The 18,669-nt window shown below is 55.0% G+C and overlaps 1 protein-coding gene across 1 annotated transcript in view; it reads left to right on the top strand.

The window, feature by feature from the left end:
• Positions 1-18,669, top strand: part of Dock6 (dedicator of cytokinesis 6) — a 41,381-nt gene that overhangs the window by 17,735 nt on the left and 4,977 nt on the right. The window contains exons 25-44 of the mRNA XM_033759597.1: positions 2-17; positions 2,940-3,032; positions 3,261-3,356; positions 3,963-4,103; positions 7,132-7,245; positions 7,367-7,537; positions 7,941-8,080; positions 8,168-8,337; positions 9,979-10,139; positions 10,263-10,445; positions 10,844-10,970; positions 11,635-11,719; positions 13,397-13,493; positions 13,626-13,760; positions 14,321-14,473; positions 14,838-14,996; positions 15,108-15,208; positions 15,751-15,943; positions 16,024-16,167; positions 18,523-18,654. Coding sequence (XP_033615488.1) covers positions 2-17; positions 2,940-3,032; positions 3,261-3,356; positions 3,963-4,103; positions 7,132-7,245; positions 7,367-7,537; positions 7,941-8,080; positions 8,168-8,337; positions 9,979-10,139; positions 10,263-10,445; positions 10,844-10,970; positions 11,635-11,719; positions 13,397-13,493; positions 13,626-13,760; positions 14,321-14,473; positions 14,838-14,996; positions 15,108-15,208; positions 15,751-15,943; positions 16,024-16,167; positions 18,523-18,654 — 2,611 coding nt within the window. The remainder of the gene's footprint in view (position 1; positions 18-2,939; positions 3,033-3,260; positions 3,357-3,962; positions 4,104-7,131; positions 7,246-7,366; positions 7,538-7,940; positions 8,081-8,167; positions 8,338-9,978; positions 10,140-10,262; positions 10,446-10,843; positions 10,971-11,634; positions 11,720-13,396; positions 13,494-13,625; positions 13,761-14,320; positions 14,474-14,837; positions 14,997-15,107; positions 15,209-15,750; positions 15,944-16,023; positions 16,168-18,522; positions 18,655-18,669) is intronic.

Genomic DNA, 18,669 nt, shown 5'->3' with positions numbered 1-18,669 from the left:
GGGCTGACCCCAGACAGGTGCCCGCTCTCCCTGGCCCCGCACGCTGACACCGCTTCAGCACGGGCTGCTCGCTCGTACCTTCCTGCCGGTGGCCAACTAACCCACGGGTCTGCCCGGAGCGGGCAGCCGACCCTCCTGTCTTTGTCTGGGGCCACGGAGGCTCTGTCGCTGGCCGGCCTCTTGCCGCCACGTAGCCGCAGCCTCGACACAGACAGGAAGCATGGGGCGGGATGCAGATAACGTGAACCACATGCAGACCAGCCACCCGTAACTGCACCATCCCGCATGGCCTGTCCCGCTGCCTTTAATCCACCTGAGTCCTCGGCCTCTCCGCTGTCCCCTCGACAAAGGCAACCTGAGCGGTGCCCAGGGAGTAGCGCTAGACCCCGGGATCCTCCAACCCTTTCCAAACAAAAGGTTCCCCATTCATTCAAGAGCCGGGCGTGGTAGCCCACACCTGCAATCCCAGCACCCTGGAGGCTGAGGCAGGAGGATCACCGTGAGTTCCACTCTGTCCCTTCCCGGTGTGGGAGGGCTTTGCCTCCAGCAGATCAGGTTCAGGTGCCACTGGGCTGCAAAGGCCTCCTCAGTGCCCCAGGCGGTTGCCTCTCTCTGAGCCTCCATTTCCCTGTTTAGAAAATGAAAATCACACTGTGCATTCTTGGGCGTGGGGAAGACACTGTCAGCTACGCAGCACCACGGTCCTGAACCTGGGCCCCATACGGCTGAGGCACCCCAGACTGGGAGAAATAGTTCTGTGGCCCAGCCTTGCCCGAGCTGCCAGCTCACTGGGGAAATGAACACACATCAGGCTGCCCGTTGGATGAATTGCACGGTGTCCAAATGCCTGGAACGGGCTGGCCACGTGGTTCAATAGTAAGCGCTTGCTGGGCACACACGAGGCCTTGGGTTCCATCCCCCGCACTGCAAAAAAAAAAAATAAATAAAAAAAGACTGAAAGGAAGCTGACAGGAAAGGTGCACGTGCAGATTGGCACCAAGCTCAGAGGACACCAGGTGGTAAGAGGACGCCATGCGGCCCAGCTTCCCTGCACCCCGGGCCCCATCCCTGTCCCAGTCCAACGCCCATTCCGAAGGCCGCCTGCACCCAGAACAGGCTGGCACTGTGAGCAGCACTTTCCTGGGTTGTAGGGATGTGAGAATCTGTGTTCGCCCTGCCTGTCCTCCTCCAAAAGCATTTTGGAGGGCACTGGAGATTGAACCCAGGGCTGTTGCATGTTTAGCATGTACTCTGCCCCTGAGCTGCACCCCCAGCCCCGCAGCCAGCATTTTTTTTCCTCATTACCAGGAATCGAACTCAGGACCTTTTGCTTGGCAGGCAGGCTTGGCTCCACTGAGCGAAATCCCTGGCCCCTCAGCCGGTATTTTTAAGAGGGCTGACCTCAGCATCCCCAGCTCCTCGGGGGGCAGCTGGGCCCTGGAGAGCAGGGGGGCGTGACGAGGGACACCTCTATCCAGACGAGCTTTGGACCGTAGGAGCTGTCAGGCCCTGGACACCCCCGGCACCTGCTTTCCTGGCCAGTGGCCTCCCCACCTGGCTGGCAAAGGAAGAAGGGACAGTGGAGCTCAAGCCCCAGTACCCATGTCACAGTCGGGGTCAGAGGCCTGGCGAGGCCCGAGGCGAGGCTGGAGCGGGGGACCAGGCTCATGATCGTCTCATCCCTCTCCTGTGTTTATCGCCTTCCCTTCCGTCTCCTCCGCTGTCTGTACCCACCTTCCTCCACTCCACACCCTCCGCCTCCGACCTCACACACTCTTCTTTGTCTTCTTTGTTTTGAATGGGGATTTTTTCATTTGTTTGTTTTTGTTTTGAGACAGGGCCTTACTAGGTAGTCCAGGCTGGTGCCAGACTCAAAGTGATTCTCCTGCCTCAGCCTCCTGAGCACTGGGATGACGGGCTCCCCCACCACACCCGTCTTTCTATAGTGATCTCATCTACTCCAGCCCCGCCGTCTGCCACGCACCCGTGGGCCAGCCTCAGTCCACACCGCCCCCTGCCTGTCTCCTTGCCCCTCACCAGTGGGCTCCTTGTCTAATTCTCGCCTGTTGGACACGGCCCCTCACCGTGATTTCATCCGTGTCCTCTCTGCTCCGTGTCCTCCTCTGTCTCCCCACCAAGACACCCCTTTCTCTTCCTAACATGTCCGATGCCGGCTTTTTCATCCATCCTGACTGTCTCTGCCATCCACCCCTGGCCGTACTGAGGTCTCTTCACAGCCCACGTCCCCTCCTGTCTGCCTTCACTGCCTGCTCACAGCTGTGTTCGTCACCTCAATCCATTTCTCGTTGCTATCACACAATACCAAGAAGGGGTCATTTCTAAACACTAGAACTAGTTAGCCGGGTGTGGTGGCGCACACCTGTCATCCAGCCCTCTGGAGGCTGAGACAGGAGGATCTCAAGTTCAAGCCCAGCCTGGGCAACTTAGCAAAACCCTGTCTGAAAATAAAAAATAAAAATAGCAAAGCCGGGGACATAGCTCAGTACAAAGGCTCTGAGTTCAATCTGCACTATCACAAGGAGCAAACAAAATAATAGTTAATATTTGATTCATGGTCTGGAGACCGGAAGGACATGCCGAGTCTTAGCGAGGTGCCAGCTCGGGTCTCTACTTTTGTAAAGCCGCCAGCGCCACCGTGGGAGCCCTCGACCTGTAAATCCTGCTCAGCGGAGGCCCCACCTCTACGCACTGTTAGTGCCCGGCCTTGGGGTCAAGCGGACAGCACAGGAAGGTTGGGGGACCCAGTCAGTTGCCGTGCACCTCTCTCCCTCGCTCCTCCCCCCACATCTGTGTGGCCTCACCTCCACCCCTCCATGTGTGTGGCTCCATCCTTCCCTCCCACACCTGTCCCCTGGCCCTCGCCAGCTCTCGGCCACCCCGCCCTCTTCATCCATCCCATCCCATCCCACCCATCCTAGGCCTCCGACCGCAGCTCTAGCCGCGCCTCATCCTACCTCGAGGGCTCCTCCTCCGCCCCACCAGCCTCCCAGCCAAGACCCACTGTGCAGAAGGTAGCAAGAGGGACACGTGGGGACTCCGCCTTTGCCCCGGACCCAGCAAAGGGACGCGGAGCTCCTGTCCCCATCTGGAGCCCGGGCAGGGAATGGGAGACTGACTCGTGCTGTCCCTGTCCTGCATGGCCCCCGCTGCTCTGCCCCCAGCCCCTGCCGTGCCCTCCCGAGCGGGGTGGATCGGGAGGGGTCGCACATTGCCATCCGTGACGCCTGTCCTGCCCGCAGCTGCTGCACGAGGAGCTGGCGCTGCAGTGGGTGGTCAGCAGCAGCACTGTGCGTGAGGCCGTCCTGCAGCACGCCTGGTTCTTCTTCCAGCTCATGGTGAGACTCTTCTCCCTGCCCAGCAGCCCGGAGCCCTCCAGAAAAGCCTCACAGCTACACCTGAGCCCCTTACCTAGAGATGAGGGCCCGCCTGGTGCGGTGGCACACACCTGTGATCCCAACACTTGGGAGGCTGAGGCAGGGAGAGCTCCACGAGTTTAAGGCCAGCCTGGGCTGCATAGTGAGACCCTGTCTCAAAATGTATAGGGTGAGGGGCTCTTAAGGAAGTGTCCCCCTAAAGAGAAGTCCCTTGAAACTCCCTGAGGAGAGACACCTCTGCCCGGAAAAGGGACCTCCTACCTCCAAAACATGTCCCCACACAAGGAGGGATCATCAGCCTTGAGACTTTAAGAGGTGCCTTGAGACCAGTCAGGATCCTGCAGATTGTGTGAGCACCTCCATAGCTCCACTGCCTTCCATCACCCACTGGCCAAGGACCCTGGGAGGCTCAGCTGTTGGTTTCCTCAAGCTCCGCCCACAAGCAGAGGCCCCACCCTCAATCTGTAGCGCATCCTCAGGTCTTTACCCTTGGCCCCGCCCCTTGCATCAAGTTCTCCACCCACAGCCCCTCAAGCCCCGCCCACGGTCCATTTGCTGCCTCTCTAGATAAAGAGCATGGAGCTGCACCTGTTGCTGAGCCAGCGGCTGGATACACCCCGCAAACTGCGTTTCCCTGGGCGCTTCCTGGATGACATCTTGGCCCTCGTGGGATCTGTGGGCCTGGAGGTCATAACCCGAGTCTATAAGGTGAGGGATTGGGGGCCTCAACGCAGTGGCCAAGGGAGGATATGGAGTCAGCCATGTGTGGTCACCGATCCTACCCATTACCTCCCAACAGCCAGGCCGGAAACCTGGTTTGCTAATGTGCTTCTTGAGTGCCTGCGGTGCACATAACTCCCTGCTGGGTGTAGACAGACAGTAAACACGGCAGACCAAAACTCTTGCCCTTTAGTGTGAGACTTGAACGTGGCAGGGGTGGGGGTGGGGGACCAGTGTGGGCAGTATCTGGTGAAAGGCTTCCAGGAAAGAACTGCAAGTGCAAAGGCCCTGAGGCAGGACGGCCTGGCCAATATGGAGGCAGTTATGTGGCAGCAGTGGGGTGGACAAGGGGGAGAGTTGAAGTGGATGAGAACAGGGAGGTCACTGGGCAGACTATCAGCCCGTAGCAGATCAGGATACAGTAAGTGCATGATACAGGCGTACTGCTATAATGATGATTATCCAGGGCCAGGATCACCAATCCCAGTGCACATAAGCCAGGCATGGTGGTACAGTCCTGTAAAAACAGCACTCTGGGAGCCTGAGGCAGGACGATTACATGTCCAAGCCCAGCCTGGGTAACTTAGCAGCCTGATGAGTCCCTGTCTCAAGATGAAAAATAAAAAAGGGCTGGGGCTATAATTCAGGGCAAAAGTCCTGAGTTCGATCTCCAGTACTGCCAAAAACAAAAGCCAAGTGAAACACAGAGCAGCTAATGAGCACTTCCTGTGTATCTGAAATTTCAGATAATTCTTACGTTCTCATGGCCACCCGTACGTTAGCGATGGTAACCTTTTGCTGGCGAGGAAACCGAGGCAGGGAATGAATGACTGGGTAGAACTTTGTTGCCTAAAGCCTCAGCTGGAAGAAAATGGCTTCTGTGTCTAGACGGGACAGCCACTGCTCCGCTCCAGCCCACGAAACCCTGCAGGAATGTGTCCATGTGGAGGCTAGATGGTCTGGCTTTTCAGAAGTGGGACTTCAGGGTTTGGTGGAAATTTTCCAGATTTTTGCAATGCCATCCTGGCCCCAGTCAACCCTTGCACAGTTCCGTGTGACTGAGGGCTCCCGGCTGGTCTCGAACGGCCCAGCTTTGTGCACTGGAGCTTCCCGGGGGCTGTGGCCGGCACGGACGAGGCTGCAGGGGGCACAGGGCTCCCAAGACACTGGTGTCACGACGGTAACCATAGCAGCCCCCGCACACAGGCTGACCCGGCCTCTGGCCCCCGTGGACTTGGCGTCCAGGCAGGTCCGGGTCTTGTTTCGTTGGCAGCTCAGGGAGTTGAAGGCCAGGGGAGCTCACTTGTGAGCATGAGGGTTGGACACGGCCACCAGCCAGGCCGCAGGACACAGCGGTCTCCTTTCTGTCTGTCATTTCCTGGTACAGCTTGCCTCTGGGCCTTCACCCTTTACTGCTCCCTCTGCACAAAATACCTTTCCCTGCTTGGCTTTCTCATGCCTTGAAACATTCCCACCCCACCCCTTCCTTGCTGTCCTGTTGACTTTGAAACACACACTATTGGCGTTTTCTTTTTTGGTGCTGGGAATTGAACTCAAGGCCTCGCACTTGCCAGGGGGTGCTGCACTGCTGGGCTACATCCCTGGCTGAAACATACAGTATTATCTAGAACGGCCTTCTTCTTTTCTTAAGTACTTAGGTAAGTTTGAACCCAGGGCCTTCACACTGATCTACGTCCCCACCCTTTTGAATATTTACTCACTCATTTATTTAGTTTTGGATTTTTTGTGACACAGGGTCTCATTATGCAGTTCAGGGTGGCCTTGAACTCACTGTGTGCCAGGTTGGCCTTGAACTTGCAGTAATCCTCCTGCCTCAGCCTCCCTGAGTGATGGAATCTGAGCTTGCCCCACCATGTCCAGCTATCTAGAATTCTTTTGTTTTTTGACTATCTTCCCCACATTGTGCCTTATTCACAGGGCTTGGTATACCTTCACTGCTCAGGAGATGCTCCTTTCATGATTGTTTGTTGTTTTTGTTTTTTTTTTGGTTTTTTGAGACAGGGTCTCACTATGTAGTTGAGACTGACCTGGAACTCACTGTGTAGCCCAGGCTGGTCTCGAACTCACAGCGATCCTCCTGCCTCAGCCTCCTGAGTGCTGGGATTACAGGCGTGCGCCACCGCAGCTGGCGCATGATTGTTGAAGATGTATCAAGGCAGAGATTAATTTACTTCAACACAATCAGAAGTGCATTAAACAGAACCAAAGCTTATTTCTGGGCATAGTCAGCTCCAAGGGGCTCCAAAATGTGGGCCTAACCCTGGCTGTCATCCTTGTGGTTCACCATGGAACCCCCTACATCAGGCATTGCAAACAGTAAGAAAGGGAAAACTTCCCCTCTTCCATTTAGCAGCCATCTCACTTCGTCTAAAACTGTATTGGCTAGGATATAGTCACATGGCTACATTCAGCTGTAAAGGAGGCTGGGAATTGTAGTTTCTACCAGCTCTGAACACTGGACTGACAGGGAGAGATCTTGAATTGGTAGCTAGTTTCCAATGTGGATATGTTACTCAAATCCAGGTGAGAGAAGAAACAAAAGAGTACTCGGAATGGAATGTGAGGAAGGGCAAGAACTCAGGGAAGAGGACAGCCAGAGAGGTCCTGCGTCTCTGGGTCTCTGGAGCTGCAGAATAAGGGTGTCAGGAAACCTAGGGCTGGGCCACAGATCGCTCAGTGATTCCATTGCCTGCCTTGCAAGCATAAAGACCCAAGTTTGATCCCCGGTAAAAAAAGAAAAAGAAAAGAAAAAAAAGAAACCTAGGGCTGCCGGGAGTGGTGGCACACGCCTGCCATCCCAGCACTTGGGAGGCTGAGGCAGGAGGATTGCTGTGAATTCAGTGCTAGCCGGGACTACATAGTAAGACCTAGTCTCAAAAAAAAGAAAAAAACCTAGGGATCTGGGACCATTGTTCATCTCATGAGGGTCACTGGTGGCCTTGGTGAGAGCCCGGTGAAGCATCTGGTTGGAACTGATAGGGCCCTGTGTCCCCAGGACCTGGAGCTAGCCGAGCGCCTCAATGCCAGCCTGGCCTTCTTTCTCAGCGACCTCTTGTCCTTAGTGGACCGTGGCTTTGTCTTCAGCCTGGTCCGGAATCACTACAAACAGGTTGGTGGGTGTGGCCAGTGGCAGTGGGCGTGGTGTGTGCCTGAGGGGCGGGGCCTACACCTACCTTTACCTCTCGGGTGGTGGCTGGAGCAATCCCCATGGACCCCCCTCTCCCCGGAAGGTGGCCACACGGCTGCAGGCAGCTCCCAACCCCGCAGCGCTGCTGACCCTACGCATGGACTTCACCCGCATCCTGTGCAGCCACGAGCACTATGTGACCCTCAACCTCCCCTGCTGCCCTTTGTCACCCCCGGCCTCACCTTCTCCCTCTGTATCCTCCACTACCTCCCAGGTGAGCTGGCCTCCACTTCTACCTCCTCTCCTTGGCCTTGGACTTTCACCTCCAACCCATCTCTTTAGATTTTTTGTTTGTTTGTTTGTTTTTGAGACAGGGTCTCACTATGTAGTTGAGACTGACCTGGAACTCACTATGTAGCCCAGGCTGGTCTCGAATTCACAGCGATCCTCCTGCCTCAGCCTCCTGAGTGCTGGGATGACAGACGTGCGCCACCACGCCCTGCCCATCTCTAGATTTGGATTCCATGTCCAGTGACCTTACTGATAGGTCAACCCTGGCCATTTTCCCCATGCCCACTGTCTGCAGTCACTTCCGAGATGGCTTTAACGGGGCCTCTCACCTCTGCCCCTTGACCGTGGTCTCCCTGCCATCCCTGATTGCTCTCCCTACTCTGCAGAGTTCCACCTTTTCCAGCCAGGCCCCGGATCCCAAGGTGACCAGCATGTTCGAGCTCAGTGGGCCATTCCGGCAACAGCACTTTCTGGCTGGACTCCTGCTAACTGAGCTGGCTCTGGCCCTTGAACCTGAGGCCGAGGGGTGAGCACAGGGCCTGTTCGGCCCCAGAGCAAGCGAGACGGGGTGGGAGCCATGTCTGCCCACACTGAGCACCCCGTCACCCCACAGAGCATCCCTCTTGCACAAGAAGGCCATCAGCACCGTGCACAGCCTGCTCTGCAGCCACGACACCGACCCCCGCTACACTGAGGCCACTGTGAAGGCCCGAGTGGCCGAGCTGTACCTGCCACTGCTGTCACTTGCCCGGGACACCCTGCCACGGCTGCACGACTTTGCTGGTCAGTGGGCCAGGGAGGGATGGGGTCGTCCGATCCAAGAGATGGATCAGAAAGGAATAGGAAACACCGGGTGTGGTGGCGCACACCTGTCATCCCAGCACTCGGGAGGCTGAGGCAGGAGGGTCACCGTGAGTCTGAGGTCACCCGGGGCTATGTAGTGAGTTCAAGACTAGCCTGAACTACATAGGGAGACCCTGTCTCAGATGAACTGGAATAAGTAAAACGAGTAAGTAAAAAAGAAAAGTACAGACATTGGCATCAGCAGAGTAGGTTCAAGTTCTACCCAGGGGCCCTGAGAAGCCAGTAAACACCCTTAGGTTTTTCACCTGTAAAACGGGGACAGGAATGGCTTCAGTTTTGCCATGGAGGTCCGTGAAGATTTGGGCACTGTAACATCAGCATAGCGGCAGCCCACAGTAAGTCACAGGTGGTATTGTAAGAGACGGGTATGACAACATTTATGGGAGAGGATACGAGGAGGGAAGGGAAACATCACGAGAGAGCAAAGTCGGGAGTCCCGCGTTCACTCACCGAACACTCCTGGGTCCGCTGAGGGACAGTTGAGACGGTGTTTGGGATCTGTGGGTTGGTCTCTTTCATCAGTGGTGGGAAATTTTTCAAGTTATCTCTTGAATTATTTTTTTCTACCTCGCTTTTTCCTCCTCTCTCCTTGGACTCCGGTAAACACGTACGTTAGACCTTTTGAACACGTCGTATGTCTGATTTTTTTTGCTTTTCATCCTTGTTGCTCTCCATGGTGCAATTGTGAATATGTCTGTTGTCCTGTCTTTAGGGTCACCAATGATGTCTTCTTTTAAATCCATCCATTTGAGTTCTTAATTTCAGATATTATACTTTTCAGTTGTAAAATTCCTAATCTGCTTTTTGTGTACATTCTGTTTTAATGTTGAAATCCTGCACCTTTCCACAGCCTCTTTTTTTTGCCCATCTTTTCCTCTGATTTTTAATTTAAAGTCGTCGTTTACTGACTTCAACATTTGGTCATCGATGTGTCTGTTTCTGTTGACTCTTCCTCTCTCTTATCCATCACATTTTCCTGCCTTGTCACACATCTTGTAATTTCTTACCATACAGAAAATAACCACAGGGCAGAAGCAATACCATTTTCTCAGTGAGGGTTCTAATGTTCTCTGAGGCACACTGGATGAGGGACCAGCCACGTCACTCCGGTCTGGAATTGAGTTCAGCCGGGCTTCAGTTAGATTCAGGATATCTCTTGTTTCAGAAATCTCTAGGGCAAGTTGGACATGGTGGCACACACCTGTACTCCTACCTACAAAGGAGGCTGAAGCAGGAAGATCATTTGAGTTCAATTCAAAGCCATTTTGGGCTATATAGTGAGACCCTGTGTCAAAAAACAAAAACAAATGGGCTGGGAATTCAGCTCAGCTGTACCATGCCTGCCTCGCAAGTGCAAGGTCCTGAGTTCAATCCCTGGTATCCCCCCCAAGAAAACCCCAAACAAAAGCAAAAAAACCCAACCAAACAAAAAACACAAAAAGAGAGCTCTGGAAGTAGACAGTCAGAGACCCCAGACTGGCCAGGAGGAGGGGTTGATGTCAGGCCAAACTTCTGAATGTGAGACCCGGGGCCTCATTCGCAACCCTCCGCTCCCCGCAGAGGGCCCAGGCCAGCGGTCAAGACTGGCCTCCGTGCTGGACTCAGACACAGACGGTGAAGGGGACGGTGGGGGTACCATCAACCCCTCCGTGGCCATGGCCATTGCAGGGGGGCCCCTGGCCCCGGGCTCACGGACCAGCCTCTCCCAGGCCCCGCCCACTGTGAGTACCAGGCTCCTCCCTTAGACCCTGTCGGGCGAGAGGCCTCACGTCCCGAGGTCCACGCTGGCCGGTGTTCATGTCACGCTCGGAAATGAAAAATCGGCTGTTTTCTCTCTGAGCCAGACATCCCGCCCAGGCTGTGCCCTCTCTGCGGAATCGAGCCGGACCTTGCTGGTGTGTGTGCTCTGGGTGCTGAAACATGCAGAGCCGGCCCTCCTGCAGCGCTGGGCTGCCGACCTGGCCCTCCCTCAGCTGGGCCGTGTCCTGGACTTGCTGTACCTCTGCCTGGCTGGCTTCGAGTACAAGGTTCAAGGAGGTGGCCGGGGGGGCTGTGATGGAAGAGGAAGGCGTAGTGTATATCCAGGGCTCTGGGGCGTCCCGGGCTGGGTGTAAAGGCGTGGACTGCTGGTGCACAGGCTCTGGATAAAGGAGCGGAGCGAGCCAGGCACGGTGGTGGGGCCTGAGATCCCAGGCCTCCAGGAAGCTGAAGCAGGACGATGGCAAGTTCAAGCCCAGCCTGGGCGACTGAGTGACTTACGGAGACCCTTGTCTTAAAATAAGGGGTGGGGTGGGGATGGAGCTCAGCGCAAAGGCCGTGGGTTGAATCCTCAGTATAGAAAAAGAAGAAGAAAAAAAAAAAAAGGACGGGGTGCAGTTTCTATGCTGAGCTGTTTGTCTTGAGCCCCATTCCTCTGCTCTCCCAGGGGAAAAAGGCCTTTGAGCGCATCAACAGCCTCACATTCAAGAAGTCTCTGGACATGAAGGCCCGGCTGGAGGAGGCCATTCTGGGCACCATCGGAGCGCGGCAGGAGATGGTGCGGCGAAGTCGTGGTGAGAGGGCAGGGCCCCCATCCCCACCGGTCAGCCGCTCCGCTCCTCCGTCAGCTCACTCTTCCCAGAAAGAGGTCCGTATGTTGCCAGGCACAGTGGCACACACCTATTGTCCCAGCCATTTGGGAGGCTGAGGCAGGAAGATTGCAGATTTGAGCCTCAGTCTGGACAACTTAGCAAGATTCTATCTCAGAGTGAAAAGTAAAACGTGCTGTGGGTATAGCTCAGTGGTAGGATGCTTGCCTAGGCTGAGCAAGGTTCTGGGTTCCACAGCACTCCAAAAAAGAAAAAGAAAAATTCTGAGTGTGGTGGTACATGGCCCGTCATCCCAGCACCCTGAGAGGCTGAGGCAGGAGGATCACAAGTTCAAGCCCAGCCTGGGTAACCTAGCGACTTACTGAGACCTTGTCTCAAAGAATAAAAATAACAGTTATAAAAAGGGCTGGGCTCAGTGATAGAGAACCAGTTCCATCTCCAACATCCCAAAAAGAAAAGAAAAAACTTCATAGGTCCCGCTGCACATGTGAGTTGTATGTAAGGGTGTGCAGTACTTGGCCAGAGGCGGCTTCCCCCAGTGTCCCGCTGTATTATCCTGCATGAGGATTTTCCTGCTCCTGCTCGTGTGTCCAGTGCTTGCACATGTATGAACATGTTCTCACCGCAGAGAGGAGCCCATTCGGGACCCAGGATAACGTCCGCTGGCGCAAGAGCATCACGCACTGGAGACAAACGTCAGACCGTGTGGACAAGTAGGTGTGGGTGGCGATCAGCCTGTTTCCTGTTACTGTAACAGAGGACCTGAAACAGGCGGCTTTATAATAATAAAAGACTTTGCTCGGTAGTAGAGTGCTCACTTAGCACTGAGGCCCGAGATTTGATCCCCAGCACTGCAGAAAAAAAGAACAACAAATTTAGGAAAAAGAAAAGAGGTTTATTTAACTCTCACTTTTGGAGGCTGAAAATCCAAGGTCAGGCAACCCCATCAGTCTGTCCCTGGTTGCGGACTTGGCAGAAGGTGTCACGGCAGAGGGGATGTGTGAGAGATTCATAGCACAGGAGCTAAGTGCTGGGTGGAACCAGGTTTGCTGTTTATTTCTATTGTTGCCTTCGTTTTCTTTGGTACCAGGGATCCAGGGATCTTCCACTTACAAGGCAAGCACGGTGCCACTGAGCTAAATCCCCCACCTTTAGGGTTTTTATTAATTGATTGATTTTTTTTCAGCTTTAATTGAGTTTATTGGTACATTTTAGGGATACAGTACAGTTACATTCATTGTTGAATTTGTACTCAGGGATCTTCCACTTACAAGGCAAGCACGGTGCCACTGAGCTAAATCCCCCACCTTTAGGGTTTTTATTAATTGATTGATTTTTTTTCAGCTTTAATTGAGTTTATTGGTACATTTTAGGGATACAGTACAGTTACATTCATTGTTGGGAATTTGTACCTCTACATGACAGGTCTTGGTTCTCATTTTTTCCCCTTGTCCCTGCCCTCCCTTCACCCCCTCCTCCCGTCCCCATCTACAAACACTTTATTTCCATCTTTTCATTATTGATTCATTGTTTTTTAAGTCAGGATCTCACTATGTAGTTCAGGCTGGCCTCAAACTCTCGGAGATCCTCCTACCTCAGCTTCCTGAGTGCTGGCGTAAGAGGCGTGTGCTACTATGCCTATTACTATTTTAGTTTTTTTGAGACCAGGTCTCCCTGCATATTTTAGACTGCCCCCGGACTAAAAAATCTCCCACCTCAGTCTTGTGGGTGCTCAAACTTGATCTTTTTATAATGGCCTGCTCTTAAGAACTAAGAGGTCAGCCAGGCATGGTGGCACATGCCTGTAATCCCAGCATTCGGGAGGCTGAGGCAGGAGGATCGCTGTGAGTTCAAGACCAGCCTGGGCTACATAGTGAGTTCCAGGTCAGTCTCAACTACATAGTGACACCCTGTCTCAAAACAAACAAACAAACAAAAAAACTGAGAGGTCAAGCCTGGCATTCTGGTGCATGCCTGTAATCCCAGAATTTGGGAGGCTGAGGCAGAAGGATCGCCATGAGTTGGCCAGACTGGACCACACAGTGAGACCCTGTTTCACAAAAACAAAAGAACTATAGGCTCCCTTGGGCACTGCCTTATTCCTTTGCAGCATCGCGCCCCATTGACCTAAGCACCTTCCACAAGTCCCCACTTCCTAACACCGTGCTAAGGACCGAGCGAGCCTCCCGCGTGAGCCCTGGGGAGCCCACCCACACCACAGCCAAAGCTCAGCAGGCAGGGGAGAATTTTCTGGGTTCAGACCTGCCCCCCGACCCCAACAGCCAGAGGAGGGGGCCTGGGCATGGCCCGGGATCTGGTGGGATCTGGTGGGATCTGGTGGGATCTGGCCCCAAGCAGCTTCAGGAGCCCTCCCCTCCATTCCCCTCCAGGAGCAAGGATGAAATGGAGCACGAGGCCCTGGTAGACGGGAACCTGGCCACAGAAGCCAGCCTGGTGGTTCTGGACACCCTGGAAATCATCGTGCAGGTACGGCGCAATACAGCAGCTGCTTAACCTCTGACCCCACCTGTGTCCCCAGCCTCTGACTCCAGGACCTTTGTCCCTTTGTGCCCCCCCACCGTCTCTTAACACCTGGCTTTCTCACACCCTCCCCCAAAGACAGTGCTGCTCTCGGAGGCTCGGGAGAGTGTGCTGGGCGCAGTACTGAAGGTGGTGCTGTACAGTCTGGGCAGCGCTCAGAGTGCCCTGTTCCTGCAGCACGGCCTGGCCACCCAGCGGGCCCTGGTGACCAAGGTGAGCACCAATCCGATAATTACAGCTGCCTGTTCATTGAGCAACTACTGTGTGCAAGACGGGCTCCTCAGCCACAGCTCACACAAGAGGGAACTACGGATCAGAGCGGCCAAGTCACCTGCTCAGGTCACACAGCTCGGGGGTCAGGACACAGTCCAGTGGCAGAGGGCCTGCCCAGGATGCATGAGGAAGCCCTGGCTTCGCTCTCTAGTACTGCAACAATGAACCAAAAAGGAAACTCCAGCCAGGCATGGTAATCTGTAATCCCAGAACTCTGGGAGGCTGAGGCAGGAGGATCACAATTCTGGGAGACTTGGACAGCCCCTATCTCAAAATTAAAAGAAAATAAATGGCTGGGGATGTAGCTCAGTGCCAGGGTTCTTGGTTTAACCCTCAGTTACCAGTACCAAAAAAAAAAAAAAAAAAAAAGCAAGCAAGAAAGAAAGAGAAAGAAAAATCTGGATCTGTTGTTGGCCAAAAAGGGTAAAACACAGACTCTTCTGCCCTGTCCCCATGTGGGAGTGGGGGCACTGAGCAGCTGCCCTCTGACCTGCGTGCAGTTCCCAGAGCTACTATTCGAAGAAGACACAGAGCTGTGTGCCGACCTCTGCCTGCGTCTCCTGCGACACTGCGGCAGCCGGGTCAGCGCCATCCGCACACACGCCAGCGCCTCGCTCTACCTCCTCATGCGCCAGAATTTTGAGATAGGCCATGTGCGTGGGGGCGTGGCCGGGGGCCGGGGCGTGGTCTGCTGGCGGGCTGAGCGCTCCTAAGTGGGAAGGGGGCGTGGCCCGCGGGGGCTATTGGCCTGGGTGGGCGTGGCCTGCGACGGGGGCGTGGTCTGCACAAGGCTTCTTCAGGGTGGCTGCCTTCTGGGGCAGGTTGGGCCCGGAAGGGAAAGAGGGAAGGGAGGAGCAGCTACCTAGCGCTAGAAGGCAAGAGGGGTCACAGTGGGGGCCGGAGAGTGGACAGCTGGGGCATGGGTGAAGAAAGGAGTGCAGGTGACACCGGGCAGGTCGAGCAGGCGTGGGCTCGGGGACCAGGGCTCCTGGGACTGAGCCTTCCCTGCCCCTGCAGAACTTTGCGCGTGTGAAGATGCAGGTGACCATGTCGCTGTCCTCCCTCGTGGGGACTACACAGAACTTCAGCGAAGAGCACCTACGACGATCCCTCAAGACCATCCTCACCTACGCCGAGGAGGATGTGGGGCTGCGGGACAGCACCTTCGCGGAGCAGGTGTCCCCAGACCCCCTGGCCCCGCCTAGGCCTCCCCGCGGTGTGCCCGGCCCTCCTCAGCCCCCGATGCCACACCTGCCCCTCCCTGACCCCCGACATCCCCGGCTCCAGGTCCAGGACCTGATGTTCAACCTCCACATGATCCTGACCGACACGGTGAAGATGAAGGAGCACCAGGAGGACCCGGAAATGCTCATTGACCTCATGTACAGGTGAGGGGGCCAGGTAAGAGCAGGAGGGAGGGGACGGGAGAGAAGAGCAGGTGCAGAGGGGCGGAAGCCAGGCTTGGTGGTGCACACCTGTAAACCCAGTACTCTGGGAGGCTGAGGCTAGACGTCTGCAATTTCAGCTCAGCAAGAACCTGTCTCAAAACAAAAAGATTTTAAAAAGGGCTGCAGGTGCAGCTCAGTGTCCCTGGGGCAGCTAAAAGGCTGGGCAGGTAAGCTAGGCGTGGTGGCGCACGCCTGTCGTCCCAGCACTCGGGAGGCTGAGGCAGGAGGATCGCAGTCAGTTCAAGACCAGCCTGGGCTACACAGTGAGTTCCAGGTCAATCTCAACTACATAGTGAGACCCTGTCTGAAAGAAAACAAAAAATAAAAATAAAATTAAAAGGCTGGGCAGGTAGGGGGGCTGGGTGAGAGAGGAACAGGTGAGGAGGTGGTGCTGGGGCCGCAGAAGGGTAACCCGTGAAGGGCCCGGCAGGCAGAGGCAGGAGAGTCCCCCTACTCACTTGCTTGCTGCTTGCCCGCCCCAGAATCGCCCGGGGCTACCAGGGCTCCCCCGACCTGCGGCTGACCTGGCTGCAGAACATGGCTGGGAAGCACGCAGAGCTGGGCAACCACGCGGAGGCCGCGCAGTGCATGGTGCACGCGGCCGCCCTGGTGGCCGAGTACCTGGCGCTGCTCGAGGACAGCCGCCACCTGCCCGTGGGCTGCGTGTCCTTCCAGGTGAGCGGGCGTGGGGGGTGGGCCCGGAGGGGAAGGCTCCGGGGGGTGGAGACGGGGTCTGACGCCGCGTCCCGCCCCAGAACATCTCTTCCAACGTGCTGGAGGAGTCGGCCATCTCCGACGACATCCTGTCTCCGGACGAGGAGGGCTTCTGCTCCGGGAAGCACTTCACGGAGCTGGGGCTCGTGGGCCTGCTGGAGCAAGCGGCCGCCTACTTCACCGTGGTGAGGCCCGGGGACGAAGGACACTGGCTTAGCTCGGCGGTGTCCTTTCTGGGCTGGGAGAACCAGCCAGGCGTGCTGCCACATGCTTGTAACCCTAAGATCCCATGAATTTGAGGCCAGTCTGGGCTACATAATGTGCTGGAGGGTAGCCTGAAGTACATACTGAGACCCTGTCTCCAAAAAAAAAGGCAGAAGGAGAAACAAAGGGAATCGGCCCCCTCAGAAGCCCAGCTGCTGTCTCCTCCCAAGGCTTCCATACGTTTAGCTACGACATAACTGGGTGTATGGGGGTTGGTAGAGGGTCTCCCTTTGAGGCCTAGGTTAGCTTCTTTTTTATTTTTTTGTGCCAGGGATCAAACTCAGGACCTTATCTGGCCAGCAAGGCACCACTGAGCTACATCCCCTGTCCACTAGATTAGCTTCTGACTTGTGATCTTCCTGCCTCAGCCTCTCAGAGTGCTGGGATTGCAGAAGGTTAAAGTCTTTGCGTTCTCTAGCTATGTTGTGTCTATAAAACCAGACTCCTCTGCCTGGATTTTTGGAGCTCTTTATTTTCTGGGAAAGCACATATTTATAGAGATAAGTAGTTTTTTTTGTGGGACAGGGCCTCACTATGTAGCCCAAGCTGGCCTTGGAACTTGTGATCCTCCTGCCTCAGCCTCCTGAGTGCTGGGATTACAGGCGTGCGCCACCACTCCTGACCCTTCTGTTTGGAAATGTATAATACTTTATTATGAACTGTAGTCACTGCCATGCAGTGGTGACTTGTGTCTTGAATCTCTTTAGTTTTCTTTTTTTTTCAGTTGAGACTTTTGTAGCTAGGCATGGTAACACACCTGTAATTCGAATAGTCTGGGAGGTTTAGGCAGGGGGATTACAAGTTGGAACCCAGCCTGGACAACTTAACAATTTAGCAAAACCCTTTCTCAAGTAAAACAAACAAACAAAAAAAACCAAAAGTTTTTTTTTTTTTTGGTACTGGGGATCAAACTCAGGACCTTGTGCTTGCAAAGCAGGTGGCGGAACCACTGAGCTAAATCCCCAACCCAAACAAACTTTTCAAGAGGTTGGATTGTGTCTCAGTGCAAAGGCCCTAGGTTTAAATGCTATATTTTAAAGCGCTCTTTAGTTCACAGCATAATGAAGGTTCTCATCTTCCCACCAGCACTCAGCCTACCCCACAATCACCGTCCCACACCAAGGCGGGACGTGTGTCACAATCCATGGAGCTACATTGCCACATTTGTCTCCCAAAGTCCATAGTTCACACCAGGGCCCACATCGGTAGGCGTGTGACACGTGTCATTATGTCCCTGCCATGCTAGGATTACACAGAGGAATTGCCCTGCCCTGAGTCTTAAGTCTCTCTTAATCTAAAAGGACAAAAATGAAGACTCAGTTTCCGGTTTTATTTGTTTATGTTTTTGAGACAGGGTCTGGCTATGTAGTCCAGGCTGGCCTTGAACTCACTGGGTAGCCCAGGCTGGTCCCAAACGTGTAGCGATCCTCCTGCCTCAGCCTCCCGAGTGCTGGGATGACAGGTGTGGCCCTTAGCATCTCCGTCTCACTCTTCTAACGGGATTTCCTCCTCTGATTTGCCCATTGGTATGAAAGCAACTTACACCTTCTGCATCTGACCTCCTCTTGGAGGACGGGGCTCCCAGGCGTCCCCTGCTTGCATGTGGCTGCTTGTGTCCCTCAGGTGTCTCTTTACCTGTCTCTCAGTTCCTCATATCTTTGGGAGCCGGTAATTAGATCTGGGCCCAAGGTCAGTATTTTGTTTGGGGTTCTTGCGCGGCTTGGGATGAAACCAGGCCTCACACCTGCTAGGCAAGCTCACCTCGGAGCTGCAGACCCAGGCCCCTGGGCAAGACTTGTTCTTGTGTCGCCAGCCGCCTCTCGTGATACTGTTTTCACTATTGTCACTTTGCCTGCATCTCCAGAGACTGAGCCTCAGGGGTAGGAGGGAGAGGATGGACACAGACCTTCTGACAGTCAGTCAACAAACACCAGAGAGCAGCTGCTGTGCTAAGCTGGATGCTCACTGGCTGTGGGCAGCAAGTGGCCGTTACCAAGTGCCCCTAACCTTGGGGGTGAGGGGGACCAAGTCAGACAGGCCATTGTTTACCCAAGTGGCTCAGTTTCCCCTCGGCGACATGACGGAGAGGAGTTCTTGGGCTAGGGATGGAGCACAGTGTGATGCTCTGGGTTCAATCCCCGTTTCCCCAAAAAAAGCACGAGAGGGACCAGAGAGGGCTCTGTAGGGCCCAGCACAAAGGCTGGGGCCGTCTGGAGAGAGGCAGGCGACACGGGGCAGACTAGAGGGAGTGGGAGCCTCACCCCATGCCACCCCAGGGCGGGCTGTACGAGGCGGTGAACGAGGTCTACAAGAACCTCATCCCCATCCTGGAAGCGCACCGGGACTACAAGAAGCTGGCGGCGGTGCACGGCAAGCTGCAGGAGGCCTTCACCAAGATCCTGCACCAGGTGGGCCCTGGTTGC

This window comes from Fukomys damarensis, unplaced genomic scaffold, assembly GCF_012274545.1.
Source record: "Fukomys damarensis isolate Sample0158 unplaced genomic scaffold, DMR_v1.0_HiC HiC_scaffold_37, whole genome shotgun sequence".
NCBI lineage: Eukaryota > Metazoa > Chordata > Mammalia > Rodentia > Bathyergidae > Fukomys > Fukomys damarensis.
Note: the sequence above shows the minus strand (reverse complement) of the source record. Positions and strands in the feature narration are given on the sequence as shown.